Here is a 25,132-nt window from a genome sequence, read left to right as displayed (position 1 = left end):
ACTCTGCAAGTACAGGTTTCTGGGAACTGTACTGCTGAACTGAATGAATAAGCATTTTCAGAACTCTAATGGAAAGCTGATGAACTCATAAAAGTGCTAACAAAAGATCAAGATGAAAAAAAAAATTAATTACATGGCACTGAGTGAACCGATGAGGATGAGTATAATTTTTGTGACTTTCTGTTTGAATTAAAAAGAAAAAATTCCAAAAGGACTCAGAGGTAAAGAACATAGAAATCAATTTTCACTGCAAAGTAAAGGAGCTGTTACAGTGGAGGATTACTGGACTGAATGTCAATATTATGACATAGTATGAGTGTGTTTCGTGTTTGGTAATTGCAATCATTGTTGCTTTTGTTGTGGTCATCCATTTACAATGCTTGGTGTCAGTCTATTTATCTCTTGTAAAAATAAAATACAGTGTGTGTGTGTGTGTGTGTGTGTGCATGCGCGCGTGTGAAAAACAAAAAGAAATTCTCTAGGATAATGCTGAAAGGACAAAGAGTCATCTTAAAGCTGCTACTAGTAGCTAAGTTGTGAATACTTAAACATCAGTAAGAAAAAGTTATTATCATTATATAAGAAGTTGAGTCTGTGCCTGTGAATGATATTCAAAGAGAGAAAAGTTAAAAATAAAGTATATAAGAGCTACTTTTACTACAACTAAAGGACGTATCATAGGACATTTATTTTAATGAACTTTGAGTGAGTACTGAAAAAAAAAAAGGTCTTACCTAAAACCACAATCAGCAGTTTCCGGAATGCATCTGTCATAGCCTTGTGAATAGCAAGCTTCTGGGTTACCTTCCTTTTCATAAGGAATGACAATGACCCTAAATCCAACCAAAACAGATGAATTTAAAATGCCTATCTGAATAACTGATTTCTAGGTTATGTGTTTAAAACTAAAAATGCCTCTGTCATTCTTAGATCATTATCTTGGTGATTAAGGGCAGGCACAACACTGGGGTACAGCTGAATGTCTCTGTTGTAGGTGTACCCTGGCATGGCACAGTTTTACTGCTCAGATCTATTCTGGAAGTTCCTAAAATACTAACTAGACGGGAAATGCAAACCAAGGACGTGGCACAAATCTCATTTTACTCACAGATTTCAAATGGACAAGCTGAGGCTACACTGCTACAGACCCTGCTCTCCTGTGCATAAAGGGCTGGATTCATACAGTGAGCTAGACTTGGTGGTAGTGCAGATGATCTGGCCTCTCCTCAACCATCACCCACTCAGGTGGATGGTGGAGCCTCCTCCACTCCATTCGCTAACAGCCCTGCCTCTGACTTAAAACCCTAAGCCCAAGTGCCATGGATTCTAGGAAAAAACTCAGTACCAATCGGAATCCCCTTTCTAGGGATCTACATTTACTTTTTCCGCTCAGGCCCCTCTATAGGAGGCAAAGGACTGAACATTTACACAAGAGTTTATTTCAATCTTTAGAAAATGATTTTGTTGGGATAACAGAAGGCCAGAAGACATCTGTATTTGAAGGACTATTTTAGCACAAAACAAATTATTAACCAAAAAAAAACTAACTAATTTTCCCTCCTCCTAAGCTTCTTGGCAGGCAGTCAGTTCTAAAATTCTAAAGTTTAAGGTGCTGTCAGGTATTGCCTAAGATAAAAACCTATATTGTCTATTAGAAAATTAATTACTTTAATATTATAGTGAAATTAATTAAACAAAGAGGCCATTAGACAGAGGTAGCTCTAATGCCGCAGAGCCCTGTGTAAGCAAACCAAAACCCAGGCTTATAAATTCCTCTAGGTTACAAAATTGAAACCTAAGGGCAATCCATCACAAAGAGCCAGCTGGGCTTTAAGCTACAGCCTATCAATAATTTCTTTTCTTTGCTTCCACACTTTCTCTATATGTCTTTCCCCGAGTTCCTGTCGGTGGAGCAGTCCTAACCATTTCTTGTTTGGAGCAGTTTGATTTGAATTGATTTTTGCTCAAATAAACTCTTAAAATGTTTAAAAAAAAAAAAAAAAAACCTATATTGTCAGGCAGAAAAATTCTTCCCAGGGCTTTAGCTGCTTAGCCAAGGTGATGATGTATCGAAAAGTTGAGTTTCAGAAAGAAAGGAAAGAAGAGAAATCCCACTCCCTCACCTCCCCACACACACACATACTGGAAAACAGACCTTCCTCCAACTTCTCCAGAGGTTCCTCAGCCATGCCAACTCCAGGACTCCTGCACTCGTGGGAGGGCAACACCACCTTGAAAGCACAGAAGAACTTCAGGCTTTGCTTCTGAAGTGGTGTCACAATTTCATCATTTTCCCTTTCTTCAAGGTTAGAAAGATCCTGAAGCTGTTAGGATTTTGAATTAAAGGCTAGACTTCAAAATATTCTGGTGTTAGAGATAAAAACTAAACTCCAGCAATCCCAGGTAATAGTTTAGGTATGCTATAGCTTCAAAGTCAAGTGAGACTTGCAAATGAATGACTAAATATAGACAACACTTTTTTATTATATACCATACAAATACTGGAGAAAATTATGGACACCACCATCCAAGTCATTGAGATTATCACTAATTCTAGGTGGCAGGCCAATGCTCAGATACTTCCATGTGGAAGCCTCTCACATCTCCTCCCCATAGCCCTGCTCTATGCTTCTCTCTAAAGTCTAGGAGTTCAATGTTGAAAGGAGTCTGGTTAGTCAAAGAAAATCTACAGAGTTTACCCTGATGATCCTTTTTGACCACCCATGGAAACCAAAGTAGTAATTTGCCAATTCTTGGCATCTGGAGCTGTCCAGGGCAAGCGTATTATGTCGAACCGCCTTATGTCTGGTGCCGAGACGAACCTAAAGACATAAAAGACCTAAAAATATCACAACCCTACATAGAGACTTATTTTGAATATACCTGAGATTTATCAATACCAATTTCATAGAGTGGTTGTGAAGATTAAGTAGAACATTTTAAGCAATGAGTTCACAGTGAACCCTAAATAAATGTTATTTATTATTTTTAAGTCAGTACTTTTCTGCATCATTTCCAGGGCCCCTGATTAACCGGAAGGTTCCCTGACCTCTGGTGGTGACAGTGATGATGAAAGCAACCAAGGAAGCCCAGCAGAAGCCTATTCCGGGGCTGGGGGTAAGCAAAGGAAGTGAACTGTTTTACTCATCTCATACTGTATGAGATGAGAATATGACCTGAAGAGGAGATAAGATAGACCTGCCACTGAATTAGGACCTTAATCTGTAGCACCCCCTCCCCAAGTTACTAACCCCTGTTAGAAGAGGGAATACGTATACCTCTATAAATGTAAATAAAGCAACCAAAAGAATTAGAGGTTCATCTGCATTAACAAGCTTCTTTGAGAGTGCAAATATTTCCAGTCTTAACTCTCTAAGTAACTTACATATTACTGTGGATTTTTTACATCACTAGTTCTTTCTTAAATGTCTATTTCCATTTCGAACAGGGTGTAGTATAGAAATATAGTCATAAAAATTCAAATAATACAAATAAAGTCAAAGCATTGTTAATTCTTTTTTGATGTGTTTGCACATCTTCCTCTGTCACTAGTTTATGAGCTCCTTAAGTGCTTGAAGGAACCGTATATTATTCTTTCCTTGTTACCAGAAACAAGCATAGATCTTGGCATATAATAGAGGAGTGATGGTCTGTTGACTGAGTGAATGAATGAGTACATAAGAAAATGAAATTACTTTCTCCAACTGAAGCTGCCTGCTGGGAAGGAGAAATGAAGACTAATTTTTAAATGTTGAGTGTCGCAACATTTAAAACAGGGAGGCTAGGCCCTGTACGGTGAGTCATAATGGAGCTGTCCTGGACAATTAGGAAGCTTCAGAAGGGCTCTGAGCCCCTGGGTAGTAGAGACAGTTGACTTCTGGGATAACCTTGCCACAGTTCTTGCTGGCAAACATTTCCCTTCGTGCTACTGAGAAAAACTCAGATACATTAGGCCTTTCCTTCATTTCATTTGAAGATGTTATTCTCTTGTCTGTATTTATAAAAATACAGGGGACAAAAGATAAGAAGTATGTACACCTGCCAATGAATAAAAGAAGACCTAATTGGAACTTCCCTGCTGGTACAGTGGTTAAGACTCTGTGCTCCCAATGCAGGGGACCCGGGTTCAATCCCTGGTCAGGGACCTAGGTCTCACGTGCATGCTGCAACTAAGAGTTTGCATGCCACAGTTAAGGAGCCTGTGAGCCACAACTAAAGGAGCCTGCCTCCTGCAACTGGGGATCCCACCTGCCGCAACTAAGGAGCCCGCCTGCTGCAACTAAGACCCGGTGCAACCAAATAAATAAATAAATAAAATTTAAAAAGAACGCATAATTAAAGTAGGTAACAATTTCGGGGGTGTGGGTAGTAAACTAAGGCTCTGCATTAAATAAAGAAATCTAATACGAATGCCCTTTCCTCTCAACTCTATAGTGACTTGTAGAACATTTTCTTCATTACTCTATCAGTGACGGGCTTTATGCTGTGAAAATCTCAGAACCTAAGCTTATGGAATGGTCTTAATGTCCAGTGTAAGAAAAGAACTCATTACTCACAACTGATACCAAGTAACTGTCTCATAATCTTTCCAGAATCATGCGTAATATCTGAGTGGTTATGTAAAATGGGAAGTAAAATTGGATGGCATGTTAATATGGAATAAGGTTTCTACAATGCATTAAAGAATATTTTAACCATTTTCTGGAATCTGAAGGGAGTTCTGAATAGGCAGTTTCAGAGTGATGATGATGATGAAGCCTCCTTTATGTTACATCTGACAAAAGTTTGTCAAGCTCGGGAGTTCCCGGGTGGCACAGTGGTTAAGAGTCCGCCTGCCAATGCAGGGGACACGGGTTCGATCCCTGGTACGGGAAGATCCCACATGCCGCAGAGCAACTAAGCCCGTGTGCCACAACTACTGAGCCTGTGCTCTAGAGCCCGCGTGCCTAGAACCCGTGCTCCGCAACAAGAGAAGCCATCGCGATGAGAAGCCCACGCACCGCAACGAAGAGCAAACCCCGCTCGCCGCAACTAGACAAACCCGGCGCGCAGCAACAAGACCCAACGCAACCAAAAATTAATTAATTAATTCAAAAAACAATTTGTCAACCTCACAGATTTAAAATCCACATAAAAGTAAATATAAGGAAGACTCTTGTGAAGATTTCTTAAATTAAGGGGCAGCATAAAATGACATGGTGTTTAACATCAGTTAAGTGTGGGTTTGGCCTCTAGTTTCCACATTTACTGTCATCAACCTTAAGTAAGTCACTTAACCATCCTGAGTTCGAGTTTCTTCATCTAAAAAAAAAAAAGAAAGAACTGGGGAACTGGGGGATCAGTGGAGCAGTGCATCTGAGAGCATTCTGTACACCACAGTGCTGTACAAACGCTGGCCTTCCCTGCCCCCACCCCCCGGGATCTTACTTCCCAGACCAGGGATTGAACCTGGGCGCTCAGCAGTGAAAGTGCAGAGTCCTAACCACTGGACTCCCCAGGGAATTCCCGATGGCCTATTAGTTTTAAATTCAGCACTTCATCCCAGTAGAGTGAGGAATTCCACATTTGGACCCACCTTCACTGGAGATGCCTGAAAAAGCTGCTCCTGGTCGCATGCCTTTTGGGCTCTGTGGGGATCCCTTTCTGAATAAACTTTGATGATGGCATAGAACACAGGACCGGCCACTGATGCGTTTGGGAAGACTCGGACCGAATACAGAAGGCCAAACTGGGAGAAGACTGTGAACAGAGAATGCTGTAGGGTGGTCCCATGCTAAGTAAGTGCAGGCAATTTCACGCCCAGGAAGCCAAACCGCCCGTTCCCTTCTATTCCCCCAGCCCTTCGCCGCAGGCAACTGTGGTGAGCCTGCAACTCCAAACACTTCTCATTTCAGGAACAGCTTTCCCTCTGAAATCCTAAGCTTCGAGAAGCATGAGGAGGCAATGCCATCTGCTGGGAACTAGCTCTCAAAAATCTATGGGGGCGAGCTGACTGCTCAGGTCGGCTCTAGAACTAAGATTCCTCTCAGCGCAGCCCACAGGCAGATGAGGTGCTGAAGCAGTACCCCGGGGGCGCCCAGTTACTGGGGCGCGAGGTGGCTTCCTCCAGCCCTCCCTCTGCCCCGGCTCGGCTCACTTGCAAGGCCTTGGCCGTGGGTCCAGAGCTCAGCTCCCACACCAGCAAGGTTTTGTCACCCACGATGGGAACCACAAAAGTTACCAACGGCACCGTCCGACCGTTACCGCTCGTGCGCGACTCGGTGCGCAAGCGGACTGCGCCTGCGCACGCGCGCCTGCGGACGGGCGTCTGCGCAACGCGTGCGCGGTCGCACGCCTGCGCAGGGACATATGCGCCCGCGCGATAGCGAACGGGCGTCTGCGCCCGCGCGCCTGCGCACGGACGTCTGCACTCGCGCGTCTGCGAACGAGCGTCTGTGTATGGCGTCTATGAACCCTGTCAGCCTACGCGCGCCTACGCACCGCGTCTCCGCACGCGCGCCAGCGCAGACGTAGTGCGCAGGCGCGCGTGCGCAGACGCGGTGCGAGGCGCGCGTGCGCAGATGCGTTGCTCAGGAGCGCGTGCGCAGACGCGGAGCGAGGCAAGAGTGCGCCGACACCTGTGCGCAGGCGCGTGTTCGCACACACTCGTGCGCAGGCGCGCGGGCGCAGGCGCCGTCCGCTTGCGCACCGTACCGCGCACGAGCGGTAACGGTCGGATGGTGCCGTTGGTAACTTTTGCGGTTCCCATCGTGGGTGACAAAACCTTGTTGTTGTGGGAGCTGAGCTGTGGACCCACGGCCGAGGCCTTGTAAGTGAGCCGAGCCGGGGCGGAGGGAGGGCTGGAGGAAGCCACCCCGCGCCCCAGTAACTGGGCGCCCCGGGGTACTGCTTCAGCACCTCATCTGCCTGTGCTCTCCGCTGAGAGGAATCTTAGTTCTAGAGCCGACCTGAGCAGTCAGCTCGCCCCCACAGATTTTTGAAAGCTAGTTCCCAGCAGATGGCATTGCCTCCTTATGCTTCTCGAAGCTTAGGATTTCAGAGGGAAACCTGTTCCTGAAATGAGAAGTGTTTGGAGTTGCAGGCTCACCACAGTTGCCTGCGGCGAAGGGCTGGGGGAATAGAAGGGAACGGGCGGTTTGGCTTCCTGGGCGTGAAATTGCCTGCACTTACTTAGCATAGGACCACCCTACAGCATTCTCTGTTCACAGTCTTCTCCCAGTTTGGCCTTCTGTATTCGGTCCGAGTCTTCCCAAACGCATCAGTGGCCGGTCCTGGGTTCTATGCCATCATCAAAGTTTATTCAGCAAGGGATGCCCACAGAGCCCAAAAGGCATGCGACCAGAAGCAGCTTTTTCAGGCATCTCCAGTGCAGGTGGGTCCAACTGTGGAATTCCTCGCTCTACTGGGATGAAGTGCTGAATTTAAAACTAATAGGCCATCGGGAATTCCCCGGGGGATCTAGTGGTTAGGACTCTGCACTTTCACTGCTGAGGGCCTGGGTTCAATCCCTGGTCCGGGAACTAAGATCCCGCGGTGGCGGGGAGGGGGGCGGGGGAAGGCCAGCGTTTGTACAGCACTGTGGTGGACAGAATGCTCTCAGATGCACTGCTCCACTGATCCCCCAGTTCCTTCTTTATTTTTTTTAGATGAAGAAACTCGAACTCAGGATGGTTAAGTGACTTACTTAATGTCCATGACAGTAAATGTGGAAACTAGAGGCCAAACCCATACTTAACTGATGTAAACACCATGTCATTTTATGCTGCCCCTTAATTTAAGAAATCTTCACAAGAGTCTTCCTTATATTTACTTTTATGTGGATTTTAAATCTGTGAGGTTGACAAATTGTTTTTTAAATTAATTAATTAATTAATTAATTTTTGTATGCGTTGGGTCTTGTTGCTGCGCGCCGGCTTTGTCTAGTTGCGGCGAGCGAGGGTTGCTCTTCGTTGCGGTGCGTGGGCTTCTCATCGCGATGGCTTCTCTTGTTGCGGAGCACGGGTTCTAGGCACGCGGGCTTCAGTAGTTGTGGCTCACGGGCTCTAGAGCACAGGCTCAGTAGTTGTGGCACACGGGCTTAGTTGCTCTGCGGCATGTGGGATCTTCCCGGACCAGGGATCGAACCCGTGTCCCCTGCATTGGCAGGCGGAGTCTTAACCACTGTGCCACCAGGGAAGTCCCGAGCTTGACAAACTTTTGTCAGATGTAACATCAAGGAGGCTTCGTCATCATCAGCACTCTGAAACTGCCTATTCAGAACTCCCTTCAGATTCCGGAAAATGGTTAAAATATTCTTTAATGCATTGTAGAAACCTTATTCCATATTAACATGCCATCCAATTTTACTTCCCCAGAATTAACATTTCATTATGTGCCTCCATTCAGCCACCATTCCTTTTTCAAGGACCTTTTCAATTCCTCTGAATAAGTGAGTGAGGCTTCGATTTCGCAGACCTTTCACTTTAGAATTGTGTGTCTTCTCTGATTGGCTTCTTGCTCTGGCTACTTCCCACTGATCTTCCTGCCTATTCTCACCCATATTTCTTTACTCACTGATTTCACCTTTATTGAATCTGAGAACTCTCCTCAGATGTGACTCCAGGTGCGCTACCTCCCACTTCTGTACCCTGTGTAACACCCTCTTCAATCCTGGCTGTACTCCCTGGGATTGAAATGATTTCATGTCAGACATTCTTTAATTTGCGGACCCTGCGACCATTTCACATAACCACTCAGATATTACGGATGGTCCTGGAAAGGTTATGAGACAGTTACTTGGTATCAGTTGTGAGTAATGAGTTCTTTTCTTATATTGGACATTAAGACCATTCCATAAGCTTAGGTTCTGAGATTTTCACAGCATAAAGCCCGTCACTGATAGAGTAATGAAGAAAATGTTCTGCAAGTCACTATAGAGTTGAGAGGAAAGGGCATTCTATTAGATTTCTTTATTTAATGCAGAGCCTTAGTTTACTACCCACACCCCCGAAATTGTTACCTACTTTAATTATGCGTTCTCTTTAAATTTTATTTATTTATTTATTTGGTTGCACCGGGTCTTAGTTGCAGCAGGCGGGCTCCTTAGTTGCGGCTCACGGGCTCCCCAGTTGTGGCACGTGGGCTCCCCAGTTGCAGCAGGCAGGCTCCTTTAGTTGTGGCTCGCAGGCTCCTTAACTGTGGCGTGCAAACTCTTAGTTGCAGCATGCACGTGAGACCTAGTTCCCTGACCAGGGATCGAACCCGGGCCCCCTGCATTGGGAGCACGGAGTCTTAACCACTGCACCAGCAGGGAAGTTCCAATTATGTCTTCTTTTATTCATTAGCAGGTGTACATATTTCTTATCTTTTTTCCCCTGTGTTTTTTATAAATACAGACAAGAGAGTAACATCTTCAAATAAAATGAAGGAAAGGCTTAATGTATCTGAGTTTTTCTCAGTAGCACGAAGGGAAATGTTTGCCAGCAAGAACTGTGGCCAGGTTATCCCAGATGTCAACTGTCTCTACTACCCAGGGGCTCAGAGCCCTTCTGAAGCTTCCTAATTGTCCAGGACAGCTCCATTATGATTCACCGTACAGGGCCTAGCCTCCCTGTTTTAAATGTTGCGACACTCAACATTTAAAAATTAGTCTTCATTTCTCCTTTCCAGCAGGCAGCTTCAGTTGGAGAAAGTAATTTCATTTTCTTACGTACTCATTCATTCACTCAGTCAACAGACCATCACTCCTCTATTATATGGCAAGATCTATGCTTGTTTCTGGTAACAAGGAAAGAATAATATATGGTTCCTTCAAGCACTTAAGGAGCTCATAAACTAGTGACGGAGGAAGATGCACAAACACATCAATAAAGAATTAACAATGCTTTGACTTTATTTGTATTATTTGAATTTTTATGACTATATTTCTATACTACACCCTGTTCAAAATGGAAATAGACATTTAAGAAAGAACTAGTGATGTAAAAAATCCACAGTAATATGTAAGTTACTTAGAGAGTTAAGACTGGAAATATTTGCACTCTCAAAGAAGCTTGTTAATGCAGATGAACCTCTAATTCTTTTGGTTGCTTTATTTACATTTATAGAGGTATACGTATTCCCTCTTCTAACAGGGGTTAGTAACTTGGGGAGGGGGTGCTACAGATTAAGGTCCTAATTCAGTGGCAGGTCTATCTTATCTCCTCTTCAGGTCATATTCTCATCTCATACAGTATGAGATGAGTAAAACAGTTCACTTCCTTTGCTTACCCCCAGCCCCGGAATAGGCTTCTGCTGGGCTTCCTTGGTTGCCTTCATCATCACTGTCACCACCAGAGGTCAGGGAACCTTCCGGTTAATCAGGGGCCCTGGAAATGATGCAGAAAAGTACTGACTTAAAAATAATAAATAACATTTATTTAGGGTTCACTGTGAACTCATTGCTTAAAATGTTCTACTTAATCTTCACAACCACTCTATGAAATTGGTATTGATAAATCTCAGGTATATTCAAAATAAGTCTCTATGTAGGGTTGTGATATTTTTAGGTCTTTTATGTCTTTAGGTTCGTCTCGGCACCAGACATAAGGCGGTTCGACATAATACGCTTGCCCTGGACAGCTCCAGATGCCAAGAATTGGCAAATTACTACTTTGGTTTCCATGGGTGGTCAAAAAGGATCATCAGGGTAAACTCTGTAGATTTTCTTTGACTAACCAGACTCCTTTCAACATTGAACTCCTAGACTTTAGAGAGAAGCATAGAGCAGGGCTATGGGGAGGAGATGTGAGAGGCTTCCACATGGAAGTATCTGAGCATTGGCCTGCCACCTAGAATTAGTGATAATCTCAATGACTTGGATGGTGGTGTCCATAATTTTCTCCAGTATTTGTATGGTATATAATAAAAAAGTGTTGTCTATATTTAGTCATTCATTTGCAAGTCTCACTTGACTTTGAAGCTATAGCATACCTAAACTATTACCTGGGATTGCTGGAGTTTAGTTTTTATCTCTAACACCAGAATATTTTGAAGTCTAGCCTTTAATTCAAAATCCTAACAGCTTCAGGATCTTTCTAACCTTGAAGAAAGGGAAAATGATGAAATTGTGACACCACTTCAGAAGCAAAGCCTGAAGTTCTTCTGTGCTTTCAAGGTGGTGTTGCCCTCCCACGAGTGCAGGAGTCCTGGAGTTGGCATGGCTGAGGAACCTCTGGAGAAGTTGGAGGAAGGTCTGTTTTCCAGTATGTGTGTGTGTGGGGAGGTGAGGGAGTGGGATTTCTCTTCTTTCCTTTCTTTCTGAAACTCAACTTTTCGATACATCATCACCTTGGCTAAGCAGCTAAAGCCCTGGGAAGAATTTTTCTGCCTGACAATATAGGTTTTTTTTTTTTTTTTTTAAACATTTTAAGAGTTTATTTGAGCAAAAATCAATTCAAATCAAACTGCTCCAAACAAGAAATGGTTAGGACTGCTCCACCGACAGGAACTCGGGGAAAGACATATAGAGAAAGTGTGGAAGCAAAGAAAAGAAATTATTGATAGGCTGTAGCTTAAAGCCCAGCTGGCTCTTTGTGATGGATTGCCCTTAGGTTTCAATTTTGTAACCTAGAGGAATTTATAAGCCTGGGTTTTGGTTTGCTTACACAGGGCTCTGCGGCATTAGAGCTACCTCTGTCTAATGGCCTCTTTGTTTAATTAATTTCACTATAATATTAAAGTAATTAATTTTCTAATAGACAATATAGGTTTTTATCTTAGGCAATACCTGACAGCACCTTAAACTTTAGAATTTTAGAACTGACTGCCTGCCAAGAAACTTAGGAGGAGGGAAAATTAGTTAGTTTTTTTTTGGTTAATAATTTGTTTTGTGCTAAAATAGTCCTTCAAATACAGATGTCTTCTGGCCTTCTGTTATCCCAACAAAATCATTTTCTAAAGATTGAAATAAACTCTTGTGTAAATGTTCAGTCCTTTGCCTCCTATAGAGGGGCCTGAGCGGAAAAAGTAAATGTAGATCCCTAGAAAGGGGATTCCGATTGGTACTGAGTTTTTTCCTAGAATCCATGGCACTTGGGCTTAGGGTTTTAAGTCAGAGGCAGGGCTGTTAGCGAATGGAGTGGAGGAGGCTCCACCATCCACCTGAGTGGGTGATGGTTGAGGAGAGGCCAGATCATCTGCACTACCACCAAGTCTAGCTCACTGTATGAATCCAGCCCTTTATGCACAGGAGAGCAGGGTCTGTAGCAGTGTAGCCTCAGCTTGTCCATTTGAAATCTGTGAGTAAAATGAGATTTGTGCCACGTCCTTGGTTTGCATTTCCCGTCTAGTTAGTATTTTAGGAACTTCCAGAATAGATCTGAGCAGTAAAACTGTGCCATGCCAGGGTACACCTACAACAGAGACATTCAGCTGTACCCCAGTGTTGTGCCTGCCCTTAATCACCAAGATAATGATCTAAGAATGACAGAGGCATTTTTAGTTTTAAACACATAACCTAGAAATCAGTTATTCAGATAGGCATTTTAAATTCATCTGTTTTGGTTGGATTTAGGGTCATTGTCATTCCTTATGAAAAGGAAGGTAACCCAGAAGCTTGCTATTCACAAGGCTATGACAGATGCATTCCGGAAACTGCTGATTGTGGTTTTAGGTAAGACCTTTTTTTTTTTCAGTACTCACTCAAAGTTCATTAAAATAAATGTCCTATGATACGTCCTTTAGTTGTAGTAAAAGTAGCTCTTATATACTTTATTTTTAACTTTTCTCTCTTTGAATATCATTCACAGGCACAGACTCAACTTCTTATATAATGATAATAACTTTTTCTTACTGATGTTTAAGTATTCACAACTTAGCTACTAGTAGCAGCTTTAAGATGACTCTTTGTCCTTTCAGCATTATCCTAGAGAATTTCTTTTTGTTTTTCACACGCGCGCATGCACACACACACACACACACACACACTGTATTTTATTTTTACAAGAGATAAATAGACTGACACCAAGCATTGTAAATGGATGACCACAACAAAAGCAACAATGATTGCAATTACCAAACACGAAACACACTCATACTATGTCATAATATTGACATTCAGTCCAGTAATCCTCCACTGTAACAGCTCCTTTACTTTGCAGTGAAAATTGATTTCTATGTTCTTTACCTCTGAGTCCTTTTGGAATTTTTTCTTTTTAATTCAAACAGAAAGTCACAAAAATTATACTCATCCTCATCGGTTCACTCAGTGCCATGTAATTAATTTTTTTTTTCATCTTGATCTTTTGTTAGCACTTTTATGAGTTCATCAGCTTTCCATTAGAGTTCTGAAAATGCTTATTCATTCAGTTCAGCAGTACAGTTCCCAGAAACCTGTACTTGCAGAGTCTTTTCTATGAATTCCTTGAAGATGAAACCCTTTTATAGGAACATATTTGCAAAAGCATCAGAGTACACCCAGAACTGTCTGTAACTGACAAAAGACTTAAAAATGACCACGGATAAAGATTTGATGAAAGTTCATAATAGTGCAATTGACAATGAAATTTAGTTTTTTCTGAGATATACATTTTCAAGTAATAACTAGAATTATGACTTATAACATGATACCAGAACATATAAGATTTTTAGAACTTTCACGTAATGTCTGAAACATTTATATTAACATATTTCCATACAGATAACCCAATGAAAGTTTAGTATTAGTTGTTTTGTTTGTTTGTTTGTTTATCCTGCAGGTTCTTATTAGTCATCAGTTTTATACAAATCAGTGTATACATGTCAATCCCAATCGTCCAATTCAGCACACCACCATCCCCACCCCACCGCAGTTTTCCCCCCTTGGTGTCCATATGTCTGTTCTCTACATCTGTGTCTCAACTTCTGCCCTGCAAACCGGCTCATCTGTACCATTTTTCTAGGTTCCACATACATGCCTTAATATAGGATATTTGTTTTTCTCTTTCTGACTTACTTCACTCTGTATGACAGTCTCTAGATCCATCCACATCTCAACAAATGACTCAATTTCGTTCCTTTTTATGGCTGAGTAATATTCCATTGTATATATGTACCACATCTTCTTTAACCATTCGTCTGTCGATGGGCATTTAGGTTGCTTCCATGTCCTGGCTACTGTAAATAGTGCGGCAATGAACATTGGGGTGCATGTGTCTTTTTGAATTATGGTTTTCTCTGGGTATACGCCCAGTAGTGGGATTGTTGGATCATATGGTAAATCTATTTTTAGTTTTTTAAGGAACCTCCATACTGTTCTCCGTAGTGGCTGTATCAATTTACATTCCCAACAACAGTGCAAGAGGGTTCCCCTTTCTCCACACCCTCTCCAGCATTTGCTGTTTGTAGATTTTCTGATGATGCCCATTCTAACTGGGGTGAGGTGATACCTCATTGTAGTTTTGATTTGCATTTCTCTAATAATTAGTGATGTTGAGCATCTTTTCATGTGCTTCTTGGCCATCTGTATGTCTTCTTTGGAGAAATGTCTATTTAGGTCTTCTGCCCATTTTTAGATTGGGTTGTTTGTTTCTTTAATATTGAGCTGAATGAGCTGTTTATATATTTTGGAGATTAATCCTTTGTCCGTTGATTTGTTTGCAAATATCTTCTCCCATTCTGAGGGTTGTCTTTTCGTCTTGTTGATGGTTTCCTTTGCTGTGCAAAAGCTTTGAAGTTTCATTAGGTCCCATTTGTTAATTTTTGTTTTTATTTCCATCACTCTAGGAGGTGGATCAAAAAAGATCTTGCTGTGATTTAATGTCAGAGAGTGTTCTTCCTATGCTTTCCTCTAAGAGTTTTACAGTGTCCGGTCTTACATGTAGGTCTTGAATCCATTTTGAGTTCATTTTTGTGTATGGTGTTAGGGAGTGTTCTAATTTCATTCTTTTACATGTAGCTGTCCAGTTTTCCCAGCACTACTTATTGAAGAGACTGTCTTTTCTCCATTGTATATCTTTGCCTCCTTTGTCATAGATGAGTTGACCATAGGTGCGTGGGTTTATCTCTGGGCTTTCTATCTTGTTCCATTGAACTATGTTTCTGTTTTTGTGCCAGTACCATATTGTCTTGATGACTGTAGCTTTGTAGTATAGTCTGAAGTCAGGGAGTCTGATTCCTCCAGCTCTGTTTTTTTCCCTCAAGACTGCTTTGGCTATTAGGGGTCTTTTGTGTCTCCATACAAATTTTAAGATGATTTGTTCTAGTTCTGTAAAAAATGCCATTGGTAATTTGATAGGGATTGCATTGAATCTGTAGATTGCTTTGGGTAGTATAGTCATTTTCACAATATTGATTCTTCCAATCCAAGAACATGGTATATCTCTCCATCTGTTGGTATCATCTTTAATTTCTTCCATCAGTGTCTTATAGTTTTCTGCATACAGGTCTTTTGTCTCCCTAGGTAAGTTTATTCCTAGGTATTTTATTCTTTTTGTTACAATGGTAAATGGGAGTGTTTCCATAATTTCTCTTTCAGATTGTTCATCATTAGTGTATAGGAATGCAAGAGATTTCTGTGCATTAATTTTGTATCCTGCAACTTTACCAAATTCATTGATTAGCTCTAGTAGTTTTCTGGTGGCATCTTTAGGATTCCCTATGTATAATATCATGCCATCTGCAAACAGTGACAGTTTTACTTCTTCTTTTCCAATTTGTATTCTTTTTATTTCTGTTTCTTCTGTGATTGCCGTGGCTAGGACTTCCAAAACTATGTTGAATAATAGTGGTGAGAGTGGACATCCTTGTCTCGTTCCTGATCTTAGAGGAAATGCTTCCAGTTTTTCACCATTGAGAATGATGTTTGCCATGGGTTTGTCGTATATGGCCTTTTTTATGTTGAGGTAGGTTCCCTCTATGCCCACTTTCTGGAGAGTTTTGATCATAAATGGGTGTTGAACTTTGTCAAAAGCTTTTTCTGCATCTATTGAGATGATCATAAGTGTTTTATTCTTCAATTTGTTAATATGGTGTATCACATTGATTGATTTGCGTATATTGAAGAATCCTTGCATCCCTGGGATAAATCCCACTTGATCGTGGTGTATGATCCTTTTAATGTGTTGTTGGATTCTGTTTGCTAGTATTTTGTTGAGGATTTTTGCATCTATATTCATCAGTGATATTGGTCTGTAATTTTCTTTTTTTGTAGTATCTTTGTCTGGTTTTGGTATCAGGGTGATGGTGGCCTCATAGAATGAGTTTGGGAGTGTTCCTTCGTCTGCAATTTTTTGGAAGAGTTTGAGAAGGATGGGTGTTACCTCTTCTCTAAATGGTTGATAGAGTTCACCTGTGAAGCCATCTGGTCCTGGACTTTTGTTTGTTGGAAGATTTTTAATCACAGTTTCAATTTCATTACTTGTGATTGGTCTGTTCATATTTTCTGTTTCTTCCTGGTTCAGTCTTGGAAGGTTATACCTTTCTAAGAATTTGTCCATTTCTTCCAGGTTGTCTATTTTATTGGCATAGAGTTGCTTGCAGTAGTCTCTTAGGATGCTTTGTATTTCTGCGGTGTCTGTGGTAACTTCTCCTTTTTCATTTCTACTTTTATTGATTGGAGTCCTCTCCCGCTTTTTCTTGATGAGTCTGGCTAATGGCTTATCAATTTTGTTTATCTTCTCAAAAAACCAGCTTTTAGTTTTATTGATCTTTGCTATTGTTTTCTTTGTTTCTATTTCATGTATTTCCACTCTGATCTTTATGATTTCTTTCCTTCTGCTAACTTTGGGTTTTGTTTGTCCTTCTTTCTCTAGTTCCTTTAGGTGTAAGGTTACTTGAGATTTTTCTTCTTTCTTTAGGTAGGCTTGTATAGCTATAAGCTTCGGTCTTAAAACTGCTTTTGCTGCATCCCATAGGTTTTGGATCGTCGTGTTTTCATTGTCATTTGTCTCTAGGAATTTTTTGATTTCCTCCTTGATTTCTTCAGTGATCTCTTGGTTATTTAGAAACCTCCACGAGAGGCTGTTTCATCTTCAGGAAAAGAGACTTCTCAGGAAAAACCTTTTCCAGAATTATTTTCTCTTTCAGACCTTTCTACAGAAAACACTACTTCAGAAAACAATACAGCACAAAATGTTTCTGAAGAAATTATTTCTACAGGAAACTGTACTCTCCCAGGAGGAACCGGCCCTGGAAACACTACCCATAGGAACGTCTCCACTGCACATTCTACTGTTGCTGCAGACAACAGTATGCCAACTGTTCAACACACCAACGAAACACAATGGGAGTAGCACAACACGGGCGCTGAATTATCCTCTAAGCCCACAGGCTTCACTTTCCTAGCGTTCACATCCCCGGGTGATCAAGTTGAAACTCAGCTAAAGCAGCAGCTGCGGTCCCTCATCCCCAACAAGGACATGCGAAGGCTCATTTCTCATGTTATCCAGACTCTGAAAATAGACTGCTCGGAGACCCACGTGCAGCTGGCCTGTGCCAACCTCATCTCTAGAACAGGCCTCCTGATGAAGCTTCTCAGCAAGCAGCAAGAAGTAAAGGTGTCCAAAGCGGAATGGGATACGGACCAGTGGAGAAGTGACAGCTCTGTCAGTGAGAGCACAGAAGCCCAGAGTGAGCAGAAAGAGCAGGAGTCAAGTGAGGTGAGGAGAACCCCTGAAACATGGGACCTGGACTTTTACTCAGTTTAGGACATGCCATGAACGTGCCCAGGCAGGAATACCACGGGCTCCTAGTCTGTATCGTATCTTCAGCCATGAAACTGGCTAAGACAGTGATCTCCCACTTGGCTCATTTAGAGAGTGTGCCACTATCCCTAGGGTAGACGAGAAGAGGACATAACACAAGACAACTAAATTGTAGATAAATAAATTGTAGAAGAAAAGGCTAATGATGAGATTAATAACATTAAATTTAGCTTGTTCTTATAGAAGCTACTCGCCTGAAAGGATTGGGTTCTATAGTAGTTTAAGAATAGTTAGCTATTGTTTAGAATAGGTTTAAGAAGAGTTAGCTTTCATCCCTTGTATCTCCTTGTTTTTAAAAAATTGTCATTTATTTTTTTAGCTCACAAAAGAAGTTCCAGGATGTGGCTGTAACAACAAACTCATCTTGGCAATATCTGTAACTGTAGCAGTGACGATTTTGGTTACAATTCTCTGTCTCATTGAGGTAAGGACAATAATTCATTCAGATTCAGAACCCACAAACTGAGAATCAAAGCCACCTTTCCACCTACTACTACTTGATTCTTCTCTTTAGTCATGAGGACTGAGATACACTATGTTCTTTTACTGAAAAGTATATTCCCAGGATTTTTTTGTTTCCTTTTCCCTTTTTTGGCTGCGTTGGGTCTTCATCGCGGTGCACGGGCTTCTCATTGCGGTGGCTTCTCTTGTTGTGGAGTACGGGCTCTAGACGCGTGGGCTCAGGAGTTGTGGCGCACGGACTTAGTTGCTCCACAGCCTGTGGGACTTTCCGAGACCAGGGATGGGACCCGTGTCCCCTGCACTGGCAGGCAGAGTCTTAACCACTGAACCACCAGGGAAGTCCCAATTCCAGTATTCTTAATCTTTTGTGTAGATCCATATTCCAAACAAGTGTCATTTTCCTTCTGCTTAAAAATACTTCTTTTACCATTTCTTATAGTGAAAGTCTACTAGTAATGAATTCTTTCAGCTTCTGTATGTCTGAGATAGTCTTCATTTTGCTTTTGTTTGGACAGATCTGGGTATAGAATTCTAGCTTGATAGAATTCAATGCACTACTTTAAAGGTGTTATTCCACTGAGTTCTCCTTTACATTGTTTCCAACAAGAATTCTGCTGTCATTGTTATCTTTGTTCCTCTGTACGTAGTGTATAGTTGTTTCCTCTGGCTGCTTTTAAATTTTTCTCTTTATTGCTGGTTTTGAGCAATTTGATTATTTTTTGTGCCTTGGTGTAGTTTTGTCCATGTTTCTTATGCTTAAAGTTCACTGATCTTCTTGACTTTGTGGGTTTATAGTGTTTACCAATTTGGAAAAGTGTTGGCTATTATTTCTTCAAATTTTTGTATTTCTCCTCTCCTTCGTGGACTCTAAGTACCCATGTATTAGGCCACTTGAAGTTGTTGCATAACTCACTGAGGCCCTATTCATTTTTGTTGTTGTTTTGTTTTGTGACTCTTTTTGTTTCGTTTTGGATAGTTTCTATTACTATGCCTTAATGTTCACTGACCCTTTCTTCTGCAGTGTCTAATCTGCCATTAACCTCGTTCAGGGTCTTTTTCATTTAGACATTGTTTTTAATCTCTAGAAGCACAATTTGGGTCTGTTTTACATTTTCCATGCCTATACTTAACATTTTCAGTGTTTATTCTGGGTTTTTTAACATATGAAATACAGTTGTAATAACTTTTCTTCATGTATAATAACTTTTTAAAGGTTCTTTTCTGCCAGTTCTAACATCTGTATGGATTATGGGTTAGTTTTGATTGATTGCCTTTTCTCCTCAGTATGGGTCATATTTTCCTACTTCTTTGCAGGCTTGGCAATTTTTCATATGATCCCAGGTATTTTGAGGTTTAGTTTATTGTTTGCTATATATATATATATATATATATATATATATATATATATATATATATATATATGTATGTATGTATCTTCCTGTAAAATGCTTGGGCTTTGTTTTGGGTGAAATTAAGTTACTCAGAACAATTTTATTCTTTTAGGTCTAGTGTGTAAGATTCGTTGGGTAGGAGTCCAAGTAGCCTTTAGTCTGGAGCTCACTATATGCAACTACGGAGACAAGTCCTTTCTGAGCATCATGAGGTTTTGCAGTCTGACTTGTAGGAACAGGTACTATTCCTACGACCCTGTGTGATATCCAGTTATTCTTATTGTTAATCCTTTCATGTGGTTCTTTTCCTGGCATCAGGGAATTCCTCACACAAATGTACTGACCAATACTTTGTTGAATTCTCAAGAGATCCCTCTGCATATCTCCAGAGTTCTTTGTCTGTGCACTTCTTTTCTCTCTGATACTCTGCTTTGGGAACTCAGGTTACGTTGGTTTTCCCAGACTCTCAGCTCCATTTCCTCAGTCAGGGAGTCCACCAGTCTCTGCCTGGACTTCTCTTCCCTTTACCATGACCTGGAAACTCTCTCAGAGAAGTAAGGTAGGGCAATTAGAGGGATCACTTCATTTATTTCCCATCTCCTGGAGATCACTGAACTTTATTGCCTGAGGTCCAGTTTCTTGAAAACTGTTGTTTCATATGTCCTGTCTGATGTTTTCATTGTTTCAGGTGGGAGGTCAAATTGGTCCTTGTTACTTCATCTTGGCCAGAAGCCAATAACATAGTTTAAGTCTGTTTTGTTTTGATACAGGGTCCAGTTAAAGATTAGGCATTGCATGTCATGTCTTTGTTTCCTTTAATCTAGAATATTTCCCTACTATTTTTTTTGATGTTTTATGACATTGGCATTTTTGAAGAGTCTAAGCCAGTTGTCTTGTAAATTGCCCCACAATCTGGATTTGTCTGTTTCCTCATTAGGTTCAAAGTAAACATTTTGGGGAAGACTACTATATAGGTGATGTATTCTTCATACTTCATCACTTCAGGTGGCCCAGTGCTAAGTTTGATCACTTGACTAAGGTGGTATGTTGCATATCTCTCCATTGTAAAGTTATTTTTCCCCTTGGTAATTGATAAATAATATGTGGGGTGATACGTTGGGATCAGCGAAGATCCTACTTTCAAACAACTCTTCACCCAACTGTGCATCAATGATAATCCTTGTCTGAATCGATTATTACATTGATAGTTGCAAAATGACACTTTCCTAATTCTGTCATTCCTTTTGCATTTATTAGCTGACGTTATTCTGTAAAGAAGAGCTCCTCCACTTTTCATTTTGAGTATCATTATGAACTCATGTGCTTTTTTAAAAATTAACTATGTTGTACCTTATTATAATGATAATGTTATTCTTTGGAATGTTCCTTTTGTCCAGATTTGGCCAATGCGATCTCTGTTATTGTTTAACCACACGATGCTTTTTTCTTACTAGAATGATTTCTAATATATTACTACTCACAAATAGGAACTGAGAAAAGGACTCCAGAAGGTGCGGTCTTATTCAGACTCTTCTTAGAAGTCTGCCTTCTTCCTGTGTACTCTCAACCCCAAGTGAGGCTTTCAGGTTGGAAGGAGATACTTCTGAATTAAACTACAGATCAACGTCACCCAATTCTAATCCCTATTCCCTTTTGTCTAGGCATACCATACCTACTGCCATCCTAATCCTTCTTCTGTTGGGCACCTCTCTCCTCCTCTATATTTACTTACAACAGTCAAGAGCAGCAGTTGGCCAACCGGCCCCTATCCAGTTCTCCAGTCCATATGCCCCAGGAACTCCTTTTTGCACTGCTCTGTGGTGGCCTTGGCCTACCTCTTCTACCTACTCAAGTAACTCTTTTACCACGAATTTAATTACCTGTGTTTCCCTTTATAGGATCTTACCTAGCCGTATGGCCTGCTGCCTCTGCCAATTTAAAAATACTATTGAGGGGGCTTCCCTGGTGGCGCAGTGGTTGAGAATCTGCCTGCTAATGCAGGGGACACGGGTTCGAGCCCTGGTCTGGGAAGATCCCACATGCCACGGAGCAACTGGGCCCGTGAGCCACAATTGCTGAGCCTGCGCGTCTGGAGCCTGTGCCCCGCAACGGGAGGGGCCGCGATAGAGAAAGGCCCGCGCACCGCGATGAAGAGCGGTCCCCGCTTGCCGCAACTGGAGAAAGCCCTCGCACGAACCGAAGACCCAATACAGACAAAAATAATAATAAACAAATAAATAAATAAATAAATAAATAAAAATACTATTGAGGTTGTCTGTAAGACAGTCAAGCTGCGTTGTGACAGCGAATGCCTGACAGACGTCACACGTTGTGGTGAGTCTCAATTGCGGGATAATACATTTTTAAATTTTCATTTAATTTTTTAATAATTTTTATTTTTGATCCATGATGATAAATTTTCAAATTAATGATGTAATTGCATTATTTTAATTCATTCATTCAGCGTTCCAGCTCCCTAAGTTTCTAAGAACTACCCCCTTGCTAAAAATCAGATTCTTGGTTACATTATTAAGCTTATAAGAGCTCAGGTACATAGTTAGCTTAATAATGTAACTGATCCGCATACATAAAGGAACAAGAGAAAGGCATGGAAGGGGGAAGGGAATTAACATTAATGGCCACATATGCTATGCTGTGCTCTCTGCAAATGAGAACTTATTCGTATAGTGCATCACAGTTTGTAAACTGATCTTATATACATTAGGTCTCAACTACCCTTTGTCTTCTAGGACAGGTGTAAATATATTTTTGTTTCTGCAATTTTATAAAGAGTACAAGTGATGCTGTTTTATGTCCTATTGGGAGCCTGAGAGTTTCTGGTTCCATAACCAGAAGCTGCTACCTAGCCCTTCTAATGGATGGGAGAGCTAGTTTATTCTTAGACTGTCCAGCTCTGAACTTGCTCTGAATCTCAAGCTTTTCTATCCACAAAACACTCAGGGGCTTTCAACTATTTTTCTATATATTAGATTTATTGGCACTAACTTGATGACTTCCAAAATGTGCTTTCCTGCCCAGGTAGCTTGAATACAGGTCTCTTTCAGTGATCTAGAGCACGTCATATATAATAACACTTTGCTACTTCTATAAAGACAATATTGCTGATTTTTCAACACAATTTTTTTTTTTATTGGCCGTGCCACACAGCTTGTGGGATCTTAGTTCCCCAACCAGGGATTGAACGCGGGCCACAGCAGGGAAAGTGCTGGGTCCTAACCACTAGACCACCAGGGAACTGCCCCAAACAATTTTTTTACTAATTATATTACTCCCTTCTCGCCCAGGAGTGTGCAGAAAAGGCATTTTTCATCTCCTTTTACAGGCGAGGAAAAACAAAATCAGAGGTGTTAAGTGCTATGACCCTAGTGCCCCGATCTCCTGTCCCCTTTTTGGGGCTCTCTGCAAGCCCATGCTCCTCCTTTCTCATGACCCTTCCCTCCTCCTTCGACCCTGACCCAAAATACTTTTAATCCTTTTGGAAGAGAAGCCCAGCTACACAATGGTACACATTACCTTCACACAGTTATAAGCTTTGGATGGTTCCCCAAGTAAAGCTGGAAATATTAGAAGTAAAATGAAATGAAAGCAAAGTAGCCATCTGACACAAGTTGCTTTCTCCCTTCTGCATTTTAGGACCTCAAGTATTATTCCATTGATTTGTTGAACATTCCACGTTGACAAACAATCTGGCAACTCTCGTAACATATACCCTAGATCCCTGCCCAAATTTTAGCAAAGAGCCACGGCGGACATAGTGTTTTTTTCTGTATAGAGCCTTCTGTTATGGCGGCTGGGATATATGGAAGCAGGGACTGAGCAAAGGACTCGGTGGGTGGGTGGAGAAGAGAATGTCCAGGTGACCACCTGTTAGCGGCGGTTGTTGTCGTGGACATCTGTGATAGTAGCGAGAACACAAGCACACTGAAGAGGTGGAGAGCGGAAGCCTCACACTCCTCTGCCTCTGAGGCAGGACAGGATGGGGTATGTGAATGTGAGGAGTCACAGTAGATCTGCAGAGAGTCCAGCTGAGTAGGGGAGTATTTGTCTTCCAGCCTTGGCTTTTCTTGAGTACTGGCCCCTGGGAACCAGTGGAGTAATCCTGAATATAGTTACTATATTTCACGCTACAGAATTTTCTGAGTAGATAGCCACTTTTTCAAGAGATACCTTTTTCACATTTTGTTGTTGCCAGTCATAGGCTTCAGTGTGGGTTTCTTTTTCTCCGAAGTGGCACTCAAACGTTGACTGATTCCTAATTTATTTGGCTGTGGCCTGACAAAAAGCTGTCCCATCAGTCTTCAATGATCAAAAACAGTCTCCTCTTTTTTGAGAGATGAAGAAACATCTCTAGGGAATGCAGAAGGATCGTTGATGAAGGTGTTACAAGCGTGGAAGAAGAACAACAGCCCCGAGCTGACTATTGAGTCAGAGAGGGCATCCTCAGATAAAAGTGCTGTCAGCTTGTCAGGCTTCATGAATGAGCAGCTGGACTTTAATAATGACAGTGATATTATCAGGGCACGAAATTACGTACTGCCTTATATCTCAGAGGGAAATCTAGGAGATGTGGAATCAACATTATTACCATTCCTTCAGCTTCTTTTTTCAAGTACACAAGCTGGAGCTATGCCGCTGGGCCTTTTGAAAAACAATACAAGCAGCCCTTCTGTTAAACGTGTACGCAACAATTCAACTAATAAAAATAGATTGAGGAAACTCCATTTTCTGGAAAATTTGTTAGATGCAGAAACTCAAGAAAAAATGGATGAGGTGAAAAAGGAAGAAAAACCTGCCACGCGTACGCGTTCCAACCTTTTAAGTGCCATGTATAAACGCTACATCTTTCAAAAGAAGTTGGAAACTGCCCAACCACAGAAAGACAGCCTAGCAAAGACTAAGAGTACAGAGGAAAAGCTGCTGAGAGTGAACAGGGTCCTCAAGGGCCCGAGGGGCCTACAGAAAATGCACCTCAAAGCAGTGGGAGATGAGAGCGTCTGGGGGAAACAGAATGCCCAGCCATCTGTGGCGAGCACTGCCGAAGAAAGAAGGCTCAGGAGGCCATCCCCAAGAAAGCTGAATCAGCTCCTCATGGTGCAGAGGCCCAGGAAGCTGGTGGGAAAGTCCTCCAATGCAGAGTCTTCATTCATAAAGGAAGACAAGGCAGCAGGTTCCTCTACCCTGAAACAGTACTTCAAGGGCAGGCCTCCTGCCTCCATCCCTCCAAAATCCCCACCTGAGGTTAAAAGCAAATCAAAAGACTTATCCAACACTCTACTTGTTTTAGAAGATGCAAAGGCTAGAGTTAGAAATATTAAGGATTTTGAACTAATCTCACATTCTGGGAAAAAATACATCTTCCATAAAATTAGGACTCATCGGGTCCACAGAAAACCCAAAGTCAAAAGGAGTCGAAAGTTCAGAAAGAAAAGTTCACCCAATAGAATGATGCTTGCAAGCCCTCCGTTCTCTGTAGGGAGGAGTCTCATAAATTCCCCTCCGCGAGAGGCTGTTTCATCTTCAGGAGAAGTGACTGCTCAGGAAATTCCTTTTCCAGAATTA

General features: G+C 41.7%; 2 protein-coding genes across 2 annotated transcripts in view; one reads left to right on the top strand and one right to left on the bottom strand.

Annotated features, from left to right (window-relative positions):
• The window catches only part of LOC130705825 (RAD52 motif-containing protein 1-like), a 51,102-nt gene extending 44,354 nt beyond the window's left edge, over positions 1-6,748 (bottom strand). The window contains exons 1-6 of the mRNA XM_057535171.1: positions 6,644-6,748; positions 6,137-6,418; positions 5,576-5,755; positions 2,700-2,822; positions 2,156-2,324; positions 735-833 (exon numbers count right to left, since the gene is read on the bottom strand). Of these exons, the coding sequence (XP_057391154.1) occupies positions 735-833; positions 2,156-2,324; positions 2,700-2,822; positions 5,576-5,755; positions 6,137-6,418; positions 6,644-6,748 (958 nt within the window). The remainder of the gene's footprint in view (positions 1-734; positions 834-2,155; positions 2,325-2,699; positions 2,823-5,575; positions 5,756-6,136; positions 6,419-6,643) is intronic.
• Positions 6,749-7,058: 310 nt separating this feature from the next.
• LOC130705824 (RAD52 motif-containing protein 1-like) overlaps positions 7,059-25,132 on the top strand; it is a 40,772-nt gene continuing 22,698 nt past the window's right edge. Inside the window, exons 1-5 of the mRNA XM_057535169.1 lie at positions 7,059-7,067; positions 7,175-7,372; positions 10,544-10,666; positions 11,042-11,210; positions 12,533-12,631. Of these exons, the coding sequence (XP_057391152.1) occupies positions 7,059-7,067; positions 7,175-7,372; positions 10,544-10,666; positions 11,042-11,210; positions 12,533-12,631 (598 nt within the window). The remainder of the gene's footprint in view (positions 7,068-7,174; positions 7,373-10,543; positions 10,667-11,041; positions 11,211-12,532; positions 12,632-25,132) is intronic.

The sequence above is a fragment of the Balaenoptera acutorostrata genome, chromosome 20 (assembly GCF_949987535.1).
Source record: "Balaenoptera acutorostrata chromosome 20, mBalAcu1.1, whole genome shotgun sequence".
NCBI classification, from domain to species: domain Eukaryota; kingdom Metazoa; phylum Chordata; class Mammalia; order Artiodactyla; family Balaenopteridae; genus Balaenoptera; species Balaenoptera acutorostrata.
The sequence above is the reverse complement of the archived record's forward strand: the minus strand, read 5'-3'. Positions and strand labels throughout refer to the sequence as shown.